General features: G+C 42.1%; 1 protein-coding gene across 2 annotated transcripts; it reads right to left on the bottom strand.

The window, feature by feature from the left end:
• Positions 1-1,397: 1,397 nt before the first annotated feature.
• dipk1ab (divergent protein kinase domain 1Ab) lies at positions 1,398-24,512 on the bottom strand (the record flags this gene model as incomplete). 2 transcript variants are annotated; one of them, XM_080735329.1, is made up of 5 exons in its annotated part: positions 24,413-24,512; positions 4,269-4,403; positions 3,881-4,075; positions 3,278-3,460; positions 1,398-2,294 (listed from the first exon to the last, which is right to left on the bottom strand). In XM_080735329.1, exons 1-5 carry the CDS (start codon positions 24,482-24,484, stop codon positions 1,398-1,400), a joined length of 1,482 nt encoding a protein of 493 aa, XP_080591455.1. In that variant the 5' UTR covers positions 24,485-24,512. The 2 variants fall into 2 exon arrangements, with proteins under 2 accessions (XP_080591455.1, XP_080591456.1); XM_080735330.1 differs by having other exon boundaries at positions 1,398-2,210; positions 3,284-3,460; positions 3,968-4,075.
• Between the last annotated feature and the right edge of the window lie 583 nt (positions 24,513-25,095).

The raw sequence follows: 25,095 nt of genomic DNA, 5'->3' as shown, positions 1-25,095 counted from the left end.
CACTCTTGAGACCTATGGCAGGGGTTGACACTAAGGTCTCAGAGGCACTTGCCTGTTGGGCAAGTACAGCCCATGTTCTACTTGCCCCAAGGTCATGCCCACTTGCCCGAAAAGTAAATTGTCCATTATAAAATGATAGGCAAGATTTGAATTACCGCTCAATTTAACACTTATTTCTTTACTTTCTGGGGCTGTGCGATTAAAAAATGTCATACCTCAATACCTCCAAATACCTGCATACAGTAGCTATGATTGAATATGTCTGGTTTCACACATGTTATTTTATATTTGTAACTTAAGTGTAGCAACAGAAAACCGCACATTATACGTAGGTAAACTGTGCTCTTAATTTACATTCCACAGACCAGAAGACGGCCCTCTGGCCATGTTCAGGTGTTTAGACAGATATCTGGTGGTGTGTTTATAGGCGGTTGCGTCCCCTCTCAAATGAGCACTTGCCCGGTCGGGCAACCTGAAAGCAAACTTCACCTGGCCAAAGGCTTTATTTACGTGCCAGGGGCAGGTAGGCAAGCAATCGTGGCTCGCAAGCAGAATTTATATGGCCAACAGCTTACTTCATAAAACTTGTATACATTCACATTTTGGTGTTAAATAAACCTGAGCTGATTTTTCACAGCAGAATCTGTAAGGATGTCTAACTGTTCCTTCCCGGTTCAATCTCAAGACGTGGAAGAAAGGGCATTTTTATTGGGCATTTGTATGACTTTATGGACCAAAGGTACCGTATGATAGATGTAGACAGCCTACCGTATTTTCAAATACAGTCCCCTTTGAAAAACTGACATAATATAATTTCATCACTCAGACACTTGATGGCACTGTTGGCTTGCTCTTGACCTAGAAAGTGAGTTCTCCATGGTATGCCATGAAAAGGATACTTTATTCACATTTGATGTGCAAATTTACCATGCTCTTGAACCATAGTATGTTAGAAAACATTCTATTTAAGAAACAAACAAACAAGCAGGTGTGTTAAGCTTAGATGCCGTGCTAAGCTTAGATGCTCCAGCGTTTCTGGTTAAAAAGAATAATGCAGAAAATTTGAAATAATGGGCATGTGAAATGGGCACAGTCCTTAACCTGTACCCAAAAGACGTAGAATATGTATTCCTAACAACTGCAAAGAAATCTGACATAAATAAGTTTAAATGTCTACATGACTCATGATAGTCATGAAAGTGATGTTTATGTTGTCGCAGCTAGCTTAAGGAACAAAGAGAAAATGACCTGAAATATTCCTGGTTTGGATACAGGGCAAGTCACTAAACTATTGTTTTGTTAGACCCTCTGCTTTCCACTATAAAAAGATTGTCCTTGAATTTCCTGAAAACATTAGATATTTCGTAGACTGGTACCCCCCATCTTTCAGTCCACTATTAGGAGTCTTTTGTATGTGATATCTTCTTCCATAATAAGGTCTTAAGGTTGTTCAGAATTAGAGAGTGCTCCATCTCCATTTGTTCAGCTGAGCCCTTCAGTGCAATGCAGGCATATAGCTGCTTCTCTAGCTCCTCATGCATGTCAGACGGTGCCCCCCTCAGAATATAGTCCTTGAGCGCACCACATGCTTTGGCCAAGTTGGGCCTGGTCACCTCTGGTGTGCAGCGATGCTTGGTGAGGTCACAGGAGGTGTGGCAGTCGGCTCCATAGAGACAGTCGTCCTCCACGTCGCAGCGTCGCTCCCTCATGGTCTGTTGGAAGGTGGCCTCTGGGATTATGTACCGCGCGTCCATCACTTTGAGGTCGTACCGGTCATTGTACCCGAAGCTGACGGCACTTACGTCACACATGAGGAAACTCCCAAAAGTGCCATGAAAGATGTCCTCCACCAGCTCCAGCAGTCCGATGGAGATCTTGGCTTTTCGTGGCCAGGAGGGGGTGAACCACTGGTCCATGCCGCGGCGCACACCAGCAGGAATCCACAGCTCAATAACCCACGGCAGGCTGATCCCATATAAGGGGGAATGTGGCACTTTCTCCATCACATACAGATCCCCACAGAAGCCCAGGAGCCTGGGTGTGTGCTCCCTGTCCTGTAAGACTATTGCCAACAGGAACTCATTAAGCTGTAGAAGTGCCCACATGGAGCGGGCCTCTGGCAGTGATATATGTCCGTCCCTGTTGGCATCAGCAACCGAGAGGACTAGGGTTGCCAGATCAGAGAGGTTGGCTTGTTCCCCCACCTTGGTCTGAAAAGATAGAGACATGGAGACGAGATCAGAGAAGCTTTGTCCATTCACAATGACATGATTTTTTTCAGGTTTGGGGGTAATCTAGGCTATATTTATTACAGAATCGGCTTTATTGTCACATGACAGGTTTACAGAAGTTAAACAAGTGGGTGAAATTCGTTTTTTCTGCTGTTCTCTCCATAGAAAAGAAAGGGAAGGAGTGGGGTTGGCAAGGGGGAAGAGAGCTCAATCAAATACAACTAACAAATTACCTACATATTCACACAGTACCTGAGATAAGATATAAAGTTAAGGTGCGTGAGCATAGCAGCAAATTTACTGTACATGATATACTTCAGCTCAGCCTTATAAGTTGACCTAACAGTAATAAAGTACAACACATTTCTATTACAAATTGGGTAATTTTCCAAGACAGAATCTGTCAGCACCACTGTTTAAACATGTAATGGTGTAGGAGTAAAAACCCGGGAGAAAGTGGACTAATAAGAAAGGGGAGAAGCCAAACTGAGTTTGTTTCTACACAAAAAACTAAGGTTTAATAGGTTTTCTTTCTTTTTACTGAATGGGTTCCCTGATTGCAAATGTGTTAACAGTCAGTTACTAGATCATGTGTACTGTTCAGAAATGTCCGCAATACAATTTGTCCACTGTTACAGTAGCTTTATTTGATTTGTCCAAAATGGAAATGTAGGCTTTTAAAATAGTTATTTTTTAAGGAGGTTTCAGAGAGGAGTGTAGCGACAAGAAATGGACAGGGAGAGAGAGCAGACACGTGAGACCTGACACTTGGCAGTATGTTTCGAACCCAGATCCTCACAAGTATTAGTGCACCATTTGAATACCAATTATATTGTGGCATTTCTCTGTCCATTTAGTCTCCCCCCATTTAATATTATGCCTGGTGCTTTTGCACAGAAAGTAAAGTTGTAATTCACAGTTGCCGTTACTTTCTTCCAGCAAGTGATGGTTCTTCTCAGATATTACTGTAACTTGCAGGGCTGAGACATCTGCTGTCAGTGAAAGCAACGGGTGTGGTATGAGGAATGATGGGTGCACTGACTGACTCTGACCTTTAGGTGGCTGAGGATCATCTCTTTGAACTTTTCCACAGAGGTCCCCTTGGTGGGCTTGTTAAAGGCTACCATCTCCTTCCTGGGCTCCATATCGGCTCCCAGGTCGAAGCGAGGAACCTCCTCCATCTGGCACTTGACGATGCCCTCCAGTTCTCCCCATATCCCAGAGTACACCTAGGACAGCAGACAGGCAGCCATGAGTAGTGGCACACGGGGACGCCGGCGGGACAGGTCATTCTTGATCAAAGCCAGACTAGACTAGAGCAGTGGTTCTCAACCTTTTCAGGCCGCGACCCCCAAAATAATCCTATTTTAACTGGGGACCCCTCCAAACCAACTAAGAGTTGAAGCATTAAATTTTGTAAATCACAGTTCTATTGTGAAAATAGGCGTTGTGAGCATGTAGATCTGCTATTTTCACAATTTCTGTTTCTAAATATTTGACAATTTGTCCCATGTTTAATTTGTCATTTTAGAGGTATTGAAAAGTCCTTAAATTTTCACTTTAGAGATGTGCTATACACAACTTTATGATAGTTTGTTTACTGTTGAGTGAGAAAACAATGTTGCACATTAACTTAATCATCTGGGGACCCCCCAAAATAATTTGGGGACCCCCCTTTGGGTCCCGACCCACAGGTTGAGAACCACTGGACTAGAGCAGGTCATTACAGATCTGACCTGGCTGATGGGGTTGGCGGACAGACACTTCCCCAGGTAAAGCGTGTCTTTCTCACAAAGGCTGCTGCAGGCTGAGCCATCGATTACTCCCTTCTTGTACTTCTCGCACTAAAACATTACGACACTGTTGTAGTAAACCATGTTGTTTTATTTGATTACAGAATTTCAACATTTTAATTAGCTTTTGCCACAGTCGAGAGTGTGAAATGTGTACACAGTATATTACTCGGATGCATTAATATACTTTATCACAGTAACTGGACACCGATACACAGGACAGGGACAGAAACACGATACTCACTATTGCCTTCTTGCAGTCGTGCCCGCGACAAAGCTCTGTGTAGGATGAGTACTGTACGTACACTATCCAGCTGCCCACAAACACTGCCAGCCAGGAGAAGAAGAGGTACTTCATATGAAGGTAAGAGAACCGTCCCTGTTGAAACAAAATATAGACACCCATGACCATGAGTGCTAATTTCTGATTGAATGAACAATTTCGTGTTATTACTTAAGACCTGGCTGATAGAATTGATGGACAGGCACGCAGAAGGAGCGAATACACAAGTGTGTCTTTACCTGACCATAGTGTTACAGACATGGATATGTCATGTACTGACAGTTACCAACAACAGACTTAAACCACTATAGGGTTGCCAGGGTGAAAGTTGTTAAAATACAGCCGTGGTTTTAAGCCTGTGTTCAGAGATGATTATTGTGTCATATCAGAATTCTTTTTGGTTGAAGTTGGACTCCCCATTCATTGAACTGTTCACTATTTCCAGTACTATTTGAGGCTGTCACTATATACATTACGGCATATTATGTGAGCGCTTATTGAATGCTTGCTCTTTCAGCTGACACGCATCTTGGAGATAAATGAGAAAGGCCATCGTTGCTGTCGTGCAGAAACCTCATATCTCCATGTTTCAACTTTTAGTTTTTTTGTAAATGAATGCCCTATATACTACTTCATCAAAGTGTCGGACAAAAGTAGTGCAAATAGCATATCTACAAGCTCACAACGCGTTGCAGGGCGACTACTGTCATTTGAAACGTTTTAAAAATAAGAATGAAAAGGGGATGGTTTTGGACATACAAGGTTTCCTCCATGCATTTGTTGCTCGAGGCCAGCTCATGAGTGTCCTCTAAGTGCAGTGAGGACACAGAGTGCACTACCCATCTAAATTAGACCCTAGATTCCCAGTGGCCTTTTATCTACACTAACAATGTTAACATCTTGTTTGCTCGCTGCAAGATTAAACTCCTAATTATCCAACCTATCCATTAAAGAATAACGATCAATGAGGTGCAGAAAGGTGTATTCAAGAGAGCAATGATATGGGACCTTCCAAATGTGGTTAAACGTTTGCAGGATACAATGCACACGCACTGAAGACACATTACTAACAGAATCATCTCATTTGAAAATGTGGGATGATTGAGGTGGATTCATGTTGAAAATGACGAAACCAAAAACCATTATGATGGAAAATATTAGTATTACAGACAAGACAACACATCGTGCAGTCCAAGTAGGGAATGAGGCTTTACTCCAGGTGAAGGAGTTTAAGTATCTCGGGGTCTTGTTCACGAATGAGAGAAAGGGGAAGACGGAGAAGGAGATCAGCCGGAGAATCGGAGCAGCAGGAGCGGTTTTGCAGTCGCTAAATCGCACTGTGGTGAAGAAAAAAGAGTTGAGCCGGAAGGCAAAGCTCTCTGTCTACCGAGCAATCTTCGTTCCTACTCTCACCTATGGTCATGAAGTGTGGGTCATGACCGAAAGTATAAGGTCGCGGGTGCAAGCGGCCGAAATGGGTTTCCTCAGACGGGTGGCTGGTATCTCCCTTAGAGATAGGGTGAGAAGTTCAGTCACCCGAGAGAGACTTGGAGTAGAACCGCTGCTCCTACACTTGGAAATGAGTCAGCTTAGGTGGTTCGGGCATCTAGTACGGATGCCCCCCGAGCGCCTTCCTAGGAAGGTCCTCGATGCGCGTCCCACTGGGAGGAGACCCCGTGGCAGACCAAAGACCAGATGGAGGGATTATATCTCCAAACTGGCTTGGGAACGCCTCGGTATACTCCCTGAGGGAGTGGGGGAAGTTGCTCAGGATGAGGAAATCTGGAGGTCTCAGTTGGAACTGTTACCCCCGCGACCCGATTCCGGATAAGCAGTTGAAGATGGATGGATGGACAACACATTTATTTAAAGGCCTATTCTTGCGTTCACAGAATTGAATCTGCACTAAATGACACCCTCGACAGACACACACTCTAGCATTTAGCACAAAACGTGGCCTCACCCGACCTGGTCCAGGTACTGTATGCTGCTTTCTATGTTCACCGCCGGCGTCCCCACCCTCAGACCTCAACTGTGCGCTACTACAATTGGCAGAGGGGATTTTCTACCAAATCACAACAATCGGATCACAAATACCAACAGTTCACTCATATCTGTGCTTCGGCTCAATTCCTCTGATGTATTAAAATGGCTATTCTATCTTCATAAAATAAACCGAATAAAACACCACTGCATCAACGTCTTATAAACTACTCCTATCTCACTGTTTATAGACTGAGTTATCTGCGAGTAGAGTGGCTTTACACATGGACAAGGACAGAGCGTTTCTGTCACTCATAGATTAAATGTTTTTATGCACTTTGGGGATTATGAACACCTGCACTCAGTTCCCGTGTCTCCTTGTGATGGGACCACTGACACTTAATCACCACCTGTGATCAGGCTTTGGTTCAGCCACTGCTGTCTCTCGTTACCTCTGTCAGTCCAATCGCGGCCTCGCTTCTCGTGGTCACTGACAGCTTTGGGCTCCCAGAGGGTTAATGAGAAACTATGTGACAACAGATTAAACCGTTTGGCTATGCATATAGGGACACATTCTGGACTCACCCAAATTGAGGAACAATAATCCTACAAAGAGTTGGTAATGGCAGATGACCTTTGACCGAGGATGGAGCAGAGGTGCAACACAGTTTTTGGGGTCCCTAAATAAATAGGGCTTTTATTTTTTATTAAGAATGAAAATTCAAAAGATAGGAAAGAGAGAATTGTCTGAATAAAAATAATCCTTTGCAGCGGAAAAGAAGAGAGAGCACTTTTAGGAGCGGTCCCCGTTTTATATCCCGGGGGTCGGGGCAGATGCAGCCCTCCCCCCCATTTGGGCGTACGTGACTTTTGCATTGATGCTTGGGTAGCAGGACAAATAGACTCAAAGATACATTTACTCCAATTACTTCTTTTGAGTTCATACCATCTTGCCTGCTTCTCTCTGCACCTTGTGTCACCCTAGGTGCCTGTGGTTAAGCTACTGCCTAGCAGTTGCTTGTACCAGGAAACACACGCACGCACGCACGCACGCACGCACGCACGCACGCACGCACGCACGCACGCACGCACGCACACACACACACACACACACACACACACACACACATACATACACATTTTAAGAGAAGGCATACAGGATGTTGTCAAAGCTGACATAAATGCAATCTTTCCTCTGCTAGCACTGCAATACCAGTTGAATATTTGTACCAACTTTACAGTAACCCGTCTCCTGCATTAATTATTAACTTTAATGCATGTATAACTCTAAGCAGTAAGAATAATTGTCTCCACCAGCCGAAGGCTGAGGGAGAGTATGTTTTCCCCTCCGTCCGTCCGTCCGTCCGTCCGTCCGTGCGTCCGTCCGTCCGTGCGTCCGTCCGTCCGTCCGTGCGTGCGTCCTCGCAGTTTGTGAGCAGCTAATCTCAGTCACCGTTGGCCCGATCGCTGCCAAACTGAGCACACACACTCCCTGGATGCCAATCTAGAACCTCTGCCCCACATCTTTCAAATCAGCCTCATGGTGGCGCTATAACAGGCCGATTTGTGTGGCCTGGTTGTTACCAGCTAATCTCCGGCGCCGTTGGCCCGATCGCTGCCAAACTGAGCACACACACTCCCTGGATGCTAATTCAGAACCTCTGCCCCACATTTTTTAAATCAGCCTCATGGTGGCGCTATAACAGGCCGATTTGTGTGGCCTGGGTGAGACCTGTGCTCGGAAGAGCACTGCTTCTAGTTTGTATATGTTTTTCATCACAGGTATAATTCTAAGCAGTAAGCATCATTTTATGTTTTTATCACATGTATAACTCTCTAGACCATAAGCGTCATTTTGTATGTTATCCGTTGTCTGTCTTTGCGAGCATGGGCATGTACGAGCATGGGCATGTACAGGTTCTCAGCAAAAGGTTAACTGCTTGAGGCGTGTTTAAATTCTGTTTTGTGAAGCATTTCAATTACACCATGAAATGTCCCTTCTGCCTTGCCAAGTATGAGCCACATGTTGCCATTAATTAAGGGACATAGATAGAGCACACATTCACATTGGTGAACAGGTGCAGACAAACAGATCAATATACAAATAAAAAAGTCCACAAAATATCTTAAATCAGGATGTTGCTGTTGCCTTCTGCTGACTTTAGGAGACAAAATACTAACCAGGTGTAGACTATTTGAAAATGCACTACAAATATGTGAGGCAGGCAGGCGAAGTAGTTTGTGATGGATGGATACTCTATAAGACTTAATGAGCTGAAAATACCGTATGGCCTGGAAGACAGGTTTTTTACAACACTCAACTGTTTTGTCGACTTTCCCCCCTAAGGATATTGAGGCAGGTCCAGAAGGAACCTGAGCAATAAACGGAGTGCAGCAGCTGTTGGGAGAATAACCACATCAGCCAGCACCATAGAAGTTACTGTGCCTTTCCTCGCCTAAATGCTGTGTCCCCACTGAGTCAAGATTGAAACACAGGTTGTTGGACTCCCATTTACGCAGGTATATGCCTACTCGCAGTCAAATTAGATTCAATCTAGAATAATACATTCAGTTTTTAAATACATTCAGTTTTTTTCTTCACATTGGAACACTAGGTCGAAAAAGGAATCACACAACTATTGTGAACTGTGCCACAGTATATTCTCAAGCATTTGTTAAGCCTTATTTATACCGGTACTTTGTCGTACAACGGTTTATAAATTCAATTGCCCAGCTTGGGCAGTAAATTAGTTGGACTGTTAATCTTTTTCTGGTCTCTGTTCAATTCTAGGCTTGATGTACAGTAGACCAGGGGTCAGCAACCTTTTTGAAATGAAGTGCCATGTTTTTATTTTCTAGATAGTAAGTGTGCCATGTCAACATGCATTTTAATGACACGCCATCATTTTGATTGGCAGGATATTGTTATAACAATCATTAGAGCAATAACCCACCTATCTCCCCGACTCCCTCCCCAGTCAGAGTTCTGAGTTTTAATAAATGTAGAATTATGTGCAGGATGTACTTTGCTGCAAATTAGGTGACTTCCTTCTTCTTCTTCTTTCCTGTATCATCGTCCTTGATGATTGGTTGACAACATTGTATTTCACAAGATTTCTTGTTACTTAGGGGAGGCCATGGGGCTGGCTGTCGTCTTCTCCCCCTTGCTGACGTCGGCTTCCTTTAACTGACCACATTTAAAGAACTATTTGATTTTATCCTCTCTCTCACACTTCTGCCAGTGTGCCAGTGATCACCCTCCTCTGTGCCAATGTTGCCACCTGTGCCTAAGGTTGCCTACCCCTGATGTATACACTAGACAGATACCTTTATTGATCCCACGGGGGAAATTCAGGTGCCAGTCGCCCAGAGACGGCACACCAGTAAAAGAACAATAACATCACAATTAAAACACCTCAAACAAATATAAATAAAGTATACAGATGTATACACCTTATATACAATCGTCATATACTTATTGACACCGTCAATAATTATGAAATTAGAGACATATCCACAGAACATGAAAAAGAGTAGCAGGGGCTGTTAAGTATGACATCATTTTGTAGGCAGAGAAGAATTTCTGCCCCCAGTTTCCGTGAATCTTTTTACTATTTTTACTATTTACACATTTTTCTTCTCTTTGTTGTTGAAAGGAAAGTGTTAGAATTATACTTTAGTCGTTATTTTTGTCTCGGATCTGTTGAAATAGCGAGGGACAGAAAATGCTCTGGGGCAGAGTTCTCCTCTGCCTACAAAATGATGTCACGGCTTAAAAGCCCCATAGTTCAGGGTTTGACTGGATGAGAGTGAATGTGTCCCGTGAACAAATCCATACTTAAAGGGGAAGACCACCCATTTTCAATATTGAAATATGTCATTAATATACCTTTGAGAAGTTGTGTGGAAATAGAAAAAAAGTCCCCCCCCTTCTGTGTTGCCTAGAACTGGAGGATTGATTTTGGGGTTTGTATTGTAATGTACAACTTGTGATGTCATCGAGTTGTACTTTACAATACAAACCCCAAAATCAATCCTCCAGTTCTAGGCAACACAGAAGAGGGGGAACTTTTTTTTTCTATTTCCACACAACTCCTCTAAGGTATATTAATGACATATTTCAATATTGAAAATGGGTGGTCTTCCCCTTTAAGTCTTACTGTACTTAATGCAAATGCATTCACAATCAAAGCTGTGAAGAATGATGCCCAAATATGGGCTGTGCAGATATGTGTTTTCAAAACACAGAGAGAGCAGAATGGCATCTTTTTATATACTGTGCCGATTGAGAAACCTTGTGGGTAGGAAATTGTTTATTTTTTAATGAGGTCTTGCTGTTTATTGTGTATTTCTCCATTCATTTACACATTGTAGTCAGTAATTAATCTTAATTGTGAAAACGTCAGGTCAGGCTTCTGTTTCAGTAAGCCCACTAGGCCAGTTGATCCTGAAATAGACTTTAAAGTAGAACACAAATCAGAAGTTACCCAAGTGAGTTGCATCGTTGAGTTGCATCATTTGCACCATAACTATTAAACAGGTGCTCTCCAATCAACAGTGATTTTTTTCTCACATGGCTGGTGTCTGGTGATGGTGGTATTTACTATTTAGACCCACTCTAGATCCTCTTTGCTCGTCTTTTCCATTCCAAACAAATAAATATGGTTTCTCAAGATCCATAATGGATGGCACCCCTCTAATCAGACCTTAGTGGAGGAATAACAGACTATTTGGAGCCCTACTTTCCGCTCAATTAATGATTCTAGTGCTCAGTGCTTGACAGTGATGTACACTCCCTGCCTCCTCACTCGGTCCCTTTTCACTTCCAATTTTCTTTATTGGCATAACACTCCCTCTCTCTCCCCCCTCCTTTTTATGCTCTTTAGCACTGTCTGCTCTCATCTCCTTCCTACGATCCCTTATACTTGCAAAGTACAGTGAACGTAAAAAGTGAGCCCGTTTGAGGGTATCCTACTCTCTCATCCAAAAGTAGGGCTGTCACAATTATTACATAATCGTCTAATCGTGATTATTTGACATTATCGCAATTATTTTGTCATAAATGTCATAATCGTGAATGTTGAAAAATTTCAGAAATAGTGGAAATAGCAGATCTACAAGCTCACAACGCGTCGCATCGCGACGCGTTGTGAGCTTGTAGATCGGCTATTTCCACTATCAATGTTATTTTTTAAGTAGTAAGTTGTCAAATATGTCAGTAATGTATTTGTATATTTAGGTTATGTGTCATATCTACCATATGCAACTTCAAAGCCTAAAAGCCAAACAGAAATGTAATTATCAACGACAAATACACAATTAAATCGTTAATCGCCAATTATTTGAGTGACAATTAATCGTCATGTAAAATGTCACATCGTGACAGCCCTAGTTTGAGGGTATCCTACTTTCTCATCCAAAAGTACGGTAATCGTGTCCTTCATGTAGCAAACCACTGTAAGCAGAGTGTGTTTGGGTAAATGTGGGCACTTGACATAATGAAAAGAATTAAATCTGATGGTTCTGATTGAGGACCTTGAAACCTAATTTATGCTTTGTCCGATGGCAGTGTCACTTGCCAAAAATAACGCATCACTGGCGTAAGACACAGAACACATTTGGTTTTAGACACCATGTTGTCTCAGAATCAATCTTATTTACAGCTTATTTTTTTCCAGTTTGCTTGCCAATCGAGCTTTCAGACAGCCTCCACAACTGTCTCTTTTCTAATCTAATCTTTCTCGCTATAAAATGGCCCTGCTAAATGTCAGCCTATCATTATCATCCCCCTCTTCTATGGAAACTCCTATTATGGCCCATTACTTTGTCAGCTAACCATTTCCGATCTGATTCTACTATGCCACACACAGGTTTAGGGGTAGGAAGGAACGGAGACGAAAATGAAAACAACAGCGACAACAAATCAAACACAAATGATAAACACACACACAGACGTTTCACAGTTAGGTAATACCCGTTTTACCTGTTGTCAAAGCTGTGTGGTACTGTTACCACAGTACTAATAACGAGGGGTGTCACAATACACTGATTTTGCGATACAATTCGATACACAATATTGGGCTCAGGATATCAATACGATACGATATTATTTATTTATGTTTCAATTATCATCAACATTGGCCATAATGTTCAGGTTAAAAGTGATTTATTTATGAAGCACTTTTAGTGTGTTTTACACACAAAAAGAAATACAACTAGAAATACTGTTCCTTCGAAACAGTGTGGGCTCGCTTCCAACCCAACAAATAGGATACTTTAAGGTACTGTAAGGTACAGTACCTTACAGTATTGTACTGTACTGTACCTTACTATACTGTACTGCACCTTACTGTACTGTACTGTACTGTACTGTACTGTACTGTACTGTACTTTACTGTACTCTACTGTACCTTACTGTACTGTACTGTACCTTACTGTACTATACTATACTATACTGTACTCTACTGTACCGTACTGTACCTTACGGTACTGTACTGTACTGTACTCTACTGTACCTTACTATACTGTACTTTACTGTACTTTACTGTACTCTACTGTACTTTACTGTACTCTACTAACCTCGCCTACCAGGCTTTCAGAGAGAAAGCCTGGTGTTCGTTCACAACAGGCCGTTTGGTTTCCGCCTAAAGCGCGGAAACCACTAGACGAAGCGGCGTCGCTTTGATTTGGTTCCCACCGTTTGTTTCCCCAATCCCTATTAAAATGCTCGAGTAGCCTAGTGTGGTCTTGCCGGTCGCTAAAGGTTGGACTAAAACATGCATATACCAAACTAATTTTTCAAAAGCGAAACTACTCCGCATCAAGGAGTTTATTAGGTAGGCCATAAAATTATGTCCTTGAGCGCAGGGGAATTATTTTGGGTTAAAACTGTTTCCGGTGGATATTTCCGGCCAAATTGTAGTCCTTGAGTACTACAACATGACGTTTTGTGGTTTCCGCTCCAGACCGGTTACAAACCCGAAAAGTGAAGTGATCCCAGACTAGTACTCTACTGTACTGTACCTTACTGTACTCTACTGTACCTTACTGTACTGTACCTTACTGTACTGTACTTTACTGTACTCTACTGTACCTTACTGTACTGTACTGTACCTTACTGTACTATACTATACTGTACTCTACTGTACCGTACTGTACCTTACTGTACTGTACTCTACTGTACCTTACTATACTGTACTTTACTGTACTCTACTGTACTTTACTGTACTCTACTGTACTTTACTGTACTCTACTGTACCTTACTGTACTTTACTGTACTCTACTGTACCTTACTCTATTGTTTTGTACTTTACTGTACTGTACTCTACTATACCTTACTGTACTGTACCTTTCTGTACCTTACTGTACTTTACTGTACTCTACTGAACCTTACTGTACTTTTACTGTACTCTACTGAACCTTACTGTACTGTACATATTCTATGTGTTCTAGAGGTGTATATTGAGTGCATATACTGTAGGTTAACAATGCCAGATCACATCTGTCCTCCACTATGTCTATAACCAAGGCGTTCTTCTATGTGGCCACTCCAGACTGAGGAGTGGAGCATGACTTTTATTGTGTTTGTGGATCTGATTTGAAAATGCATTGGTTGTGATATCTCCCTGACAACCAACAACAACCACTAATACGGCTGAGTGTCCCTGCGGGTTCTAGGATATATACTGTAAATCCCATTGCCCGGGATCCTAAAACCTTATTCTTTTTAACTAAAATGTCTAAAACACTACAAAACATGTCTCAAAGACAAATACAAGCAAACGTCTCCACAGTAACACAGTAACAGTTGTTTGTGTGTGTGTGTGTGTGTGTGTGTGTGTGTGTGTGTGTGTGTGTGTGTGTGTGTGTGTGTGTGTGTGTGTGTGCGCGCGCGCGTGCGTGCATGCGTGCGTGTGCGTGCACATTGTAGATCAACTTCATAGCAGTATTAAGTGGTCCATCTATGTTTTTTTATTAATAATAAAATCTGCAAAGTAACAAGTAACTGAAGCTGTCAATGCTGTATTTATAGTAGAGTATATGTAACAAAAATGGAAAGTAGAGTAAAAGTACCTCAAAATTGTACTGTAGTGTAGGTACAAGTACTTGTATATACTTGAGTAAATGTACTTGGTTACTTTGCAGCACCACAGAACAGCCAATGACAGACAGGCCTTTAATCACAGCTGTTTCAATCAGTAGTGATGGTGGAGAGGGACATTTAGAGATATTTGTAGTTTTAACTCAGAATATATACATCACACAGCTTAGATATTTGGATCAAATCAGAGAGCAGACCTGTGTGAACGCAATGATATAAATAGCATATCTGAAGTGTGAACACTGCAGCCACAGCGCCTTAAAGGAGTAGTTCACCCCCAAAATGACTTTTTTTCTATTGACTAGTCATGCCATGGAGAGTAGAGTTCAATAATATTTTTTGGTTTTAGTCGCATTCCTAAGACAAAAATGTGATAACAATGAATTTACCCCCATTCATTCCGGATGGTGACCCGTTTCGAAACGGGTCACCATCCGGAATCAATGGGGGTAAATTTACTCGAATCAAATTTTTGTCTTAGGAATGTGACAAAAACCAAAAAAATATTATTGAACTCTACTCTCCATGGCATGACTAATCAATAGAAAAAAAGTCATTTTGGGGGTGAACTACTCCTTTAACATAAACATGGGTCTATTATCCTTCTCTCCACTCTGTCCCCACTCACTAAACCCATTGGAAATGCATTGGGTGCTTAAAGTTAAACATTTTTTTTTTTTTTTAATTATTCTACAAAACATTTCAAAACGAAAAATACAAGCACACGTGTCCTCAGTAAGCTGAACACATACAAATTTGAATGGTGTTGAAAGGTGTAAGCGTGTAGGAGATGAATCGCGCCAAAGTTTTGAGGAGATACACATATAGCTATAAACAAGTGTGGTTGCCCGCCCCGCCCCGGCGCGAGCGGCGGGGATGCGCCTCCGGGACCCCGAGGAAAACGCCGGGGCCCGAGGGAGAGGACGTAGGGACGGATACCGGCGAGGCCGTGCGACGCGCGATTCGAAAAGCTGCCGTTGGGATCCTGCGTTCTTGATATAAGGATACGGTTTCTTGTTTTAGAGAAATAGGCTCCTCCCACGAGTTTCGCAAGACGATTATGTTGTCGCGTTGCTCCCGAGATCGTTTGTGTTTCGTTTTGAGAGGGTCGTTCCCCCTGAAAAACGCGTTTTGGCCTGAAACGGTTACGTTTTGCGCGTTTGTGGCGCCCCCTAAGGGTCGAAGTGGAAATGCTTTTGGGGATTTGTTGAGTATATCACCCGCGAATTGTGGTTAAAATTTGGTGTTGACCGGATGTTTCATTTGTGATTTATGGCTATTTATTGCGAAACGGGCCCCTCTCGCTAAGTTTGGAAGCCTGTTACAGACGAACGGTATGGACTATCGGAAATATCGCTTGAACATGTTTATCGCATGGGTCCAGAGATATTGTGTACCGATTTTTGTGACATTTGGAGAAAATATGTGGGAAAAGCAGCAAAAAGTGTGTTTTGAAGAAAATTCAAAATGGCGGAAAATCTACCCTGACGCAAATGGGCGTGGCCTATATGGAGAGATGCGTCCTGACCCAAGGAATCCAGGGAAAAAATAATTTTAATTTTCCGACCTACGGTTCAAGAGTTATAAGCCAAAACGTAAAGTGAGCTGTTATAGCGCCACCATGAGGCCAAATGATGTAATTATTTTTCAGTTAATCCTTGTATGCATTATGAACCTTATCTCTAAGTTTTGAAACTGTAGCCCCTATGGTTTGCGAGAGAAAAATTATTGAATTTGAGTTTTTGCGATTCCCATTATAAGTCAATGGGGAAAATTAATTCACTAATAAATTAATATCAATTAAACGATCGAACCTTTCTCTTAGCAAAATGGAAGCACACGATTCCCGATGAAGCCGGTCGATTTGACATATGGCGCGAGTGTGTGGCGCAAAAACTGTGGGCCGTGAAACGCGTCAAAATAAAGTTTATCTACCGGAATAAAGTTTCCCTAGGACTATAGTGTGTTGCCCTGTTAGGGCAACCACACTAACTAGAAAATTTGCAATTTGTGAAATTGCGAGTGTGGTTGCCCGCCCCGCCCCGGCGCGAGCAGCAGGGCACTGCCGGGATCCGGAGGAAAACGCAGGGGCCCGAGGAGAAACATTGGGACGGATACCGTGGGGGCTGCTGCGTTTGCGATGTAAGGATATGGTTTCTTGTTTTAAAGAAATAGGCTCCTCCCACAAGTTTCGGCAGGCGATTACGTTGTCGTGTCACTTCCGAGATCGTTTGTGTTTCGTTTTGAGAGGGTTGTTCCCCCTGAAAAAACGCGTTTTGTCATGAAACGGTTACGTTTTGCGCGTTTGTGGCGCCCCCTATGGGTCGAAGTGGAAATGATTTCAGGGATTCGTTGAGTATCCCACCCGCGACTTGTGGTTAAAATGTGGTGTTGACTGGATGTTTCGTTTGTGATTTATGGGTATTTTTGGCGAAACGGGCCCCTCCCGCTAACTTTGGAAGCCTGTTACGGGCGAACGGTATGGACTATCAAAATATCGCTTCAATATGTTTATCGCATGGGTGCAGAGACCTTGTGTACCGATTTTTGTAACATTTGGAGAAAATATGTGGGAAAAGGAGCAAAAAGTGTGTTTTGAAGAAAATTCATAATTGCGGAAAAATCAATCCAGGCGCAAATGGGCGTGGCCTATACAGGGAGATGCGTCATGACCCAAGGAATCCAGGGAAAAAAGAATTTAAATTTTCCGACCTACGGTTCAAGAGTTACAGGCCAAAACGTAAAGTGGGTTGTTATAGCGCCACCATGAGGCCGATTTATGTAATAATCTTTTTAGTAATCCTTTTAATTGTTATGAACCTTCCTTCCAAGTGTTGTAACTGTAGGCCTTACCGTTTCCGAGAGAAAAATACTGGAATGGGAGAATATTAGTTAATGATTTTTTCCCCATTGACTTATAATGGGATACTAATAAATTAATATCAATTACACTATACGGCCAATATCTTAGCAAAATACAAGCACACGATTCCCGATGAAGCCGGTCGATTTGACATATGGCGCGAGTGTGTGGCGCAAAAACTGCGGGCGGTGAAACGCGCCAAACTTTTTTTTAGGACTAGAATGATAGTGTGTTGCCCTGTTAGGGCAACCACACTAACAAATAAATAATGAAGATAACATACGTGTGCTCGCCTTCCAGGCGAGCCCACAATTATACAAGCTTAAAGTGTTAGTTCAGCTATTTTTGACATAAAGCTGTGTGAAATACGTGCATGTATTAATTGATTATCTATTCATTAGCTCTGTCCCGTGGTTTATTTTTAATTTTTTTGTTTATTTGTTTATTTGCACATTTAAAAAAAAACAACACATTTGAAACAAATAATATTCACTTGGGTTGTGCAGGTGAGATTTAAAAAAGCTCTAGTCAGAGCTTTAGTCAGTTTTAGAATATTAAGTAGTTACAATGGAGTGGGGGCCATTTGGCATGGCCCAATCATTGAAAATAGATTAATCCACAAAACTAGCGTCATTTGTATTGTTGGCCTATTTCTACCATATAGAGCGAGGTTTAGTTCTGATCAGCTGACTGCAAAGCACCTTGTTTTGTGGAAATGCGTTGCAGCTGCGTAGTGATACTGGACACAAAAAATAGTACCATGTGACAGAGGGGTCAAAGTTGAATGAAAGTTGGTCTATTTGGTAGAAATAGGTCAACAATACAAATGACGCTAGTTTTGTGGATTCATCTATTTTTAATGATTGGGCCATGAGCCCCTGCCAAATCACCGGAACTACTTTATATTCATCTAAAACTGACCAGAACTCTGACCACGGGACTCTGGTAACGAATTAATACATTTGAAACCACTATTTTAATGGCAAGTATTTCACACAGCTTTATGTCAAAAATAGCTGAACTAACACTTTAAGGAAGTGAAGTAAGGTCTTCTCACAGTCACAACTAACTGTAAACCACATTGTTTCAGAGGATATAAAGACACTAATAACACTTTTATAAACACTGCATAAAGATAAATTCCATTAACCTCATGTAGCCTAGTTATTAACAAAAGCTTTAACAAAATAACTATAAGCAAGAGGGTCGCTTGTAATACAATCTTTGGTTTTGATGCTATCTTACAACAGATGTAGTAGGACAGGTCTACTTGACAGTGCAGAAACACAATTGCCTTGATTTATGTAACATTAACAAGTCAGCAAGCATCACCTCCTCTCCGCAGTGCTTTAAACTGAAAGTGCTGTCTCATTTCTCTCCAAAATGAAATTAATGATGAAATGATTAAGGATTGCTGTGATTATAGTAAACTCACATTTCATATCACACACACCATACGGTAAGAACTCCTGTAACTTTCACTTGCCCAAAACATCATTTCAGTTTTACCATGATGATGAGCTCAATGAACAAAATCATCTGTACAAATACTCCAACTCCACTGTTTCTGAATATCAATTGACATATGTATTGACTTGCTCACAACAAGTTTGACCTGGCAAGCCGTAGGTGAAATGCTCCCACAACAAAACCATAACAGTCTGCAGGAAAACAAATGTATGGTCGGCATTTCCAATCAATATCTTGTGGCTTCCCTTTCTGCTATGGGTGATGCATTTCTATCACTGGGATTATATTGAGCCTTTTTGAGTGGAAGAGAGCTATAGGCAAAGATGGCTAATGAGGCAATATTGATTGCGGCTGTTGTGACAGCTATTAATTAGGGAATGACTGGGAACTGTGGCCATGCACTGAGGTTGATAGGACGATATCGGTAATTCCTAGTCGTTGTTTAGCTCCACTCACACCAACCCACAAACACAGACCCAGAGCCGGTATTAAAGAACGCACATTGTAAAGCACTTTGGATAAAGGCGCAAGGCGCTGTATATAAACACACATTTACCATTTTACCGTGTCCTCAACTCGAGTGTACCAGCGTAATTGCTATAACCTGGTGTAGAAACACCAAGAAAGAGGTGATTGAAACTGATCAAGAACACAGGATATTACTGTTCCGACACATTTTATTTTTTGTTGCAGGCTGCACACCCTTCATCCATTATGTATGATTATAAAGCTATCCCTCAGAGGTTGCCAGTTAATGGGTTCTCCCTTGTCTGCTGTACAGAGCCAAGACCCGAGACGGATAACAGGGTGAGTAAAAGAATGGAACAGCAAGGAACACTGAAATAATGAATGCTGCCTGACACAAAGACCCACACCAACAAAGATTGTAAATGAATAAACACAAGTGAAAACAAAACAAAAAAAAACTTGTACATGCAAAGCGTGACCATTGACCATGGTCATGCTTTACATTTACACGGTTGTTTACAATTTGTACACACAGCCAGTCCTTAGTGTTAAAGGATTTGGGTCCCCATCCGGAATCAATGGGGGTACATTTACTCAAATATTATTTTTGTCTTAGGAATGCGACAAATACAAAAAAATATTATTGAACTCAAGTCTCCATGGCTTGTGTAATCAATAGAAAAAAAGTCATTTTGGGGGTGAACTACTCCTTTAACTGAACTCTGATGGGCCCCTTCTGAGGGGGGAAGCCAAAAGAAATTTACATCTAAAAGTTCACAACGTTTAGCTACTGACACATTGTGAGATTATAGATCGGCTATATTCGGCAATTTAATGTAGAGGGGGGGAAAAGAGTGGACCAAGTACAGAGCAGACCCCAGTAAAGTGTACTACTATTAGAGGGTTTTAAGTGGTTAACACTGAGGGTGTACTGCATAATGACCCAGCCCAAATAGCAATCTCCTTTGCAAAGAGTTACAGTATGTGCCACTGTGCCAGTATCTCAGTCAGATGTTTCTCTGATATTTCTCATTAGACACTCTGTGGGAGCTATTTTGTCCCGTGCTCACATGGGAAAATCTGACTCATCACGCTTCAGACAACAGACATTCACAATACCCCTCACCTCCCTCCAGTTCCTTCCCCCTGCTGACTCAATACTGCGACATATATGTGTGGACGCAAGCCTGAACTTCACACGTTCTAAATGGTAAATGGTAAATGGTGCATTTATATAGCGCTTTTTAATCCAAAGCGCTTTACATAGATTGTGCATTACATTCACCCATTCACACACACATTCATACACCGGTGGCGGAGGAAGCCATGCAAGGCACCAACCTACTCACCGGAGGCAATTAGGGGTTCAGAGTCTTGCCCAAGGACCCTTCGACATTAACTCAGGGGGAGCCCGGATTCGAACTGGGAACCCTTCGGGATTTATACCCTTCGTGCTCTAATACCAGTTTCTGGGGCGGCATAGCTCAGGGATGTTTAATGTATGCTCCTAATAGGCAAACGCCAGAGTCTCCCTCATTTTTTAACCATTGCGTTCAACTTCAAACTGTTCATGGTTATGACGTCAGAGCACAGGATCAGTGAGGATGTGTCAAACTCATGCTGTGTGTGTGTATAGGCATACTGTATATATCACAATATAATTCTGTATCTTCTGACTACAGTACACACACATACAGTATGCTTATTCTTAAAGTTGGACAAAATATACTTTGGTTATCAAACATATAATTTTCCAAAAATCTGTCTGTCTGAAACAGCGTTTCTCCTCAGTGGCTGGAGCAATTGATCTGAAATCGCATCACCATTAGCATATGAACACACCTAACATAACTGTGAAGCCCGTTTGTCACTTTCACAAATCGTTTGCTGTATATTAGCAATTTTCCAAAAATCTGTCTGTCTGAAACAGCGTTTCTCCTCAGTGGCTGGAGCAATTGATCTGAAATCGCATCACCATTAGCATATGAACACACCTAACATAACTGTGAAGCCCGTTTGTCACTTTCACAAATCGTTTGCTGTATATTAGCATTTTTATGTATCTACTATCTATTCTGCATCTAGCATGAGGCTTATCTATTCTGCATCTAGCATGAGGCAACATGTTTAACCATATCTGTGTGTGTGTGTGTGTGTGTGTGTGTGTGTGTGTGTGTGTGTGTGTGTGTGTGTGCGCGCATGCGGGGGGGCAGGGGCGGGGGGGGGGGTGACTGGCCCCCCCTGTTACAGATGTTGTCCAAAAATAATGCAGATCGGTACACAGTATCTCTGTAGCCATTAAACGAAACGGGTATTTCTTACATTGACGCTCCTACATATTATCATGTAAGCACCAGTTAAAGTTACTTTCCATCCCTCATATACTGTGTGCACAGTGCACATCCCATAACCCACACACTGCACATCATTTCAGAGCTCATATCTTTGAACGGGTAAGGGCTAGTAAATATATATTACCCAATTCCAAAGGGTCATAGTCCTCTACACCACTGTTTCCCAAACACTGGGTCGGGACCCATCTGTGGGTCATGGACAGATTTTTTGGGTCTCTTATTTTTTGTTTCCTACATTTAGTTTTTAATTATTATTATTTCAAAACATTCCCAAAAAGCACCCTTCATGAATTAAAAACAAAATTATATGATTTATTTCAATAATTTCATGAAGAAATCTAATAAATTCCATAATTTAAAAAAACTGATGTTTAAGTAGTGTGAAAATAGCTCATCTACAAGCATGCGATGCAGCTTGTAATAGATTGATAGATGTAATAGATTGTAGATTTTCACTAGCTTCGGTTCCGGGGCAAACGTCTAATCTCTCTTTTGGGTCTCTCAACCTGAAAAGTTTGGGAACCACTGCTCTACACAATATATATATATATATTAATATTGTTGGCTCTGTGTGTGTCTCCTGTGGTGGGATTAGCTTTCTGTTAAAGAACTTCTGTGAATGTGTTTTCAGTGTCACACTCTGTTGCCTCATTTTATTTAGGTGTTAGAAAACTCTTCTAGCTCTGTCACTGGGCTGAGCCTGAACACTGCGAAGGTGGAAAAGAGGAACAGGTTCAGACTGACCTCTGGACAATATGGCTCACGCTCTAAATAGGGAGTTCTCGCATCTGTAGACCGAATTCAGCCTCTGTCTCTTCCAAAAGTGCAACAAATGATAAATCCCTGAATCCACTATACACTATACTACAGAATAGATATAGTCAAGACAAACAGACAGGCATGGACGGACGGACGGACGGACGGACGGACGGACGGACGGACGGACGGACGGACGGACGGACGGACGGACGGACGGACGGACGGACGGACGGACAGACAGACAGACAGACAGACAGACAGACAGACAGACAGACAGACAGACAGACAGACAGACAGCTTGCTGTTGTATTTGGATACTGAAATAGCCAAATGTTCAATTTGGCATTAATAATGTTCTAATTTATCTGATTCATTCTTGTTACAGTTCATAAAAACTCACATACAAGAGGATGCAAATCTTGCAAAGATTCTGGTCTCTTGCCCAATGAGGGAGAAACAATTTGCCTTAGAGTGAAAAAGAATTGCAGAATTGCACGGAAGTAGATCTAAACACACACATTAAGCAACAGTGTGTTGCACCAACATTTGGCAGCATGGTCTGCACTGCAGCTCGATCTGCAAATCCCTTGGGAAAGAGTCAAAGCCATTTCACCTTTCTACTGACTCACATTATTTCATGTGTTTGAAGCACCTGGCTGGAACTAAAACAGAAACCTAATTATCTTCATGGCTTAACAGTTTTCACAGAAATGTACGTGAATAATTGGAATTGCTAAATTTATGGAGAAATGTCTGAGACTTAAGTACTACATCGAAGGGATGATGGCCATGGGCGAGATAAAAGAAAAGGTATGCATATATTGTACTGTAGGTCCTTCTAGTAATATTCACCAGGCTTGATTGTACAAATACATAAAGTAATTTTAAGTAGCCTTGTTGCTGTGCATATGCTGCTAGACATATGAAACATCACATACAACTTAGCTGTCTTTGTAGTTCCTGGAAATCACTCCACTCAGGATTTCTGAATGACACTTGTTAAGTTGTCAGATAGTGGAAGGCTATGGTGGCCTGCCCTAGAAAACGATGCATGATGGTGGCCATCCCTTGAGATGGGCTGTCCTTTCCTCCTCGCACTTCATTTGACAACTTGGTTTCTCACATACAGGGAGAGGACTACATAGCAAAGACAGAGTAGCCTAAGACTAGGACTATGCTGATGTTAAACAGGACACTGCCAAAAGCATTCAACAGAACATAGTGCTGTATGAATTAATTAATTAATATTGTATTTCTATGTGAGGAAAATGTCTTGACCCTTCTCACATGAGATTATCAGACACACCAATTTAAAAAAAACATTCCAGTGTAACCTCACTTGTTCATATGTGTGTTCAGTTAAAATGAATGAAGGACATGGGGACTGCCCATAAGTCCTACATCTCACTGGTCCTACATCTCATCATTAGTCCATAGGAGCCATAATTGCACCACTTGTATTGACCCATCCAGCAAACACTTTCACATTGATAGACTGGTGAATTAAACGGCTGATTATTATTTTCCTTTATTCATTTGTGTTACTGTAAATACTGTAACAATGATCAACACAGCGATTTAATTCAAGATACAATTATAAAGAAGCTTATTCTGTTACAGGGATATAGCATTGTTGCATGCATCCATCTCCAACTAACGATAGGACTTGTTACTACATAGCAGTCATGTACAGAACGACTATCATTAGCAGTCCTGTGTACCAGGCAGCTGGCTGGATCATGGACCTGGTTGCTACAGCAACGAGTATCAGGGGGGTGGTTGAGTCCTCCCGAGGCATATCGAGCATCAAGTGCCTGCTAGAAACCTTCCAGTCTCCACTGTGTAGGGCAGGCCTACATAAAGTGTACATCATACTGTAGGCTGCCTACTGGAAAATATCGCATTGAACGTAGGTCCTATAAGCATTAAGCAACGGCATAGGCAATGCGGTGTCGGTGTGTGTTTGTATGATAAATGTAGGTTTAGGTTTAACTAGGTCTATAGGTTTAACAGTCGAGTGCATGCGACGTAGCACTGACTAGATGGTAGATCCGCGACTACAAGGTTTTCGTCCGAAAAGGGTACCAGGGGTTTCCCCGAGGCTTACCTGAATGTAGACGGGCTTCCTGAAGAGCCCCCATGGAAACAGACCTCTTGCCATGGCAAATATACAGAACATCTCACAGCAGCTGCTAAATCGAGCTATGCGTGCGCCTTATCTTCTGCGGCGTGACTTCTGAAAATAGTACATTATTCTTCATATTATAAGAGAGAAGGCTAGCAGCTGATAGCCGAGACAATTGCACCTGACCGACCGACGTCCCCGCGGCAATCATACAGGCTGTGGCTGTGCTATGTTCCCGCGGCAGTGTCTTGGTCTATCAAATGGTCTCATGCTGCAAGGAGGCGACATGAAGCTACAGCTGCGTCGGTGGCGGTGCTGCGGTAAAGTTAGTTATGTATTGGCTGTGCAGGACTCACACAGCCTCGAAGACCCCCCCTCCCCACTTCCTCCCTCCCCCATAGCATTCTCTAACTTGCACGTGAATGTTGTAAAACGAATTAGGCTATGCTTGTTACATTGGCAACCACCACACTGATTGATTGATTGATTGATTGGTTGGTTGATTGATTGATTGATTGGTTGGTTGATTGATTTATTGATTGAAGTATGTATTAGAAGTTTGCATAGGGAAAGGTACAGTTTCATGACTGTACAATTCACTGGTACAAGGTTAGCCCCATATAGAACCTCACCCGTCGCTGCGTCCTGTTGTGCTCCGCACAACA

Source organism: Nannobrachium achirus (assembly GCF_963921795.1).
Source record: "Nannobrachium achirus genome assembly, chromosome: 1".
NCBI lineage: Eukaryota > Metazoa > Chordata > Actinopteri > Myctophiformes > Myctophidae > Nannobrachium > Nannobrachium achirus.
The sequence above is the reverse complement of the archived record's forward strand: the minus strand, read 5'-3'. Positions and strand labels throughout refer to the sequence as shown.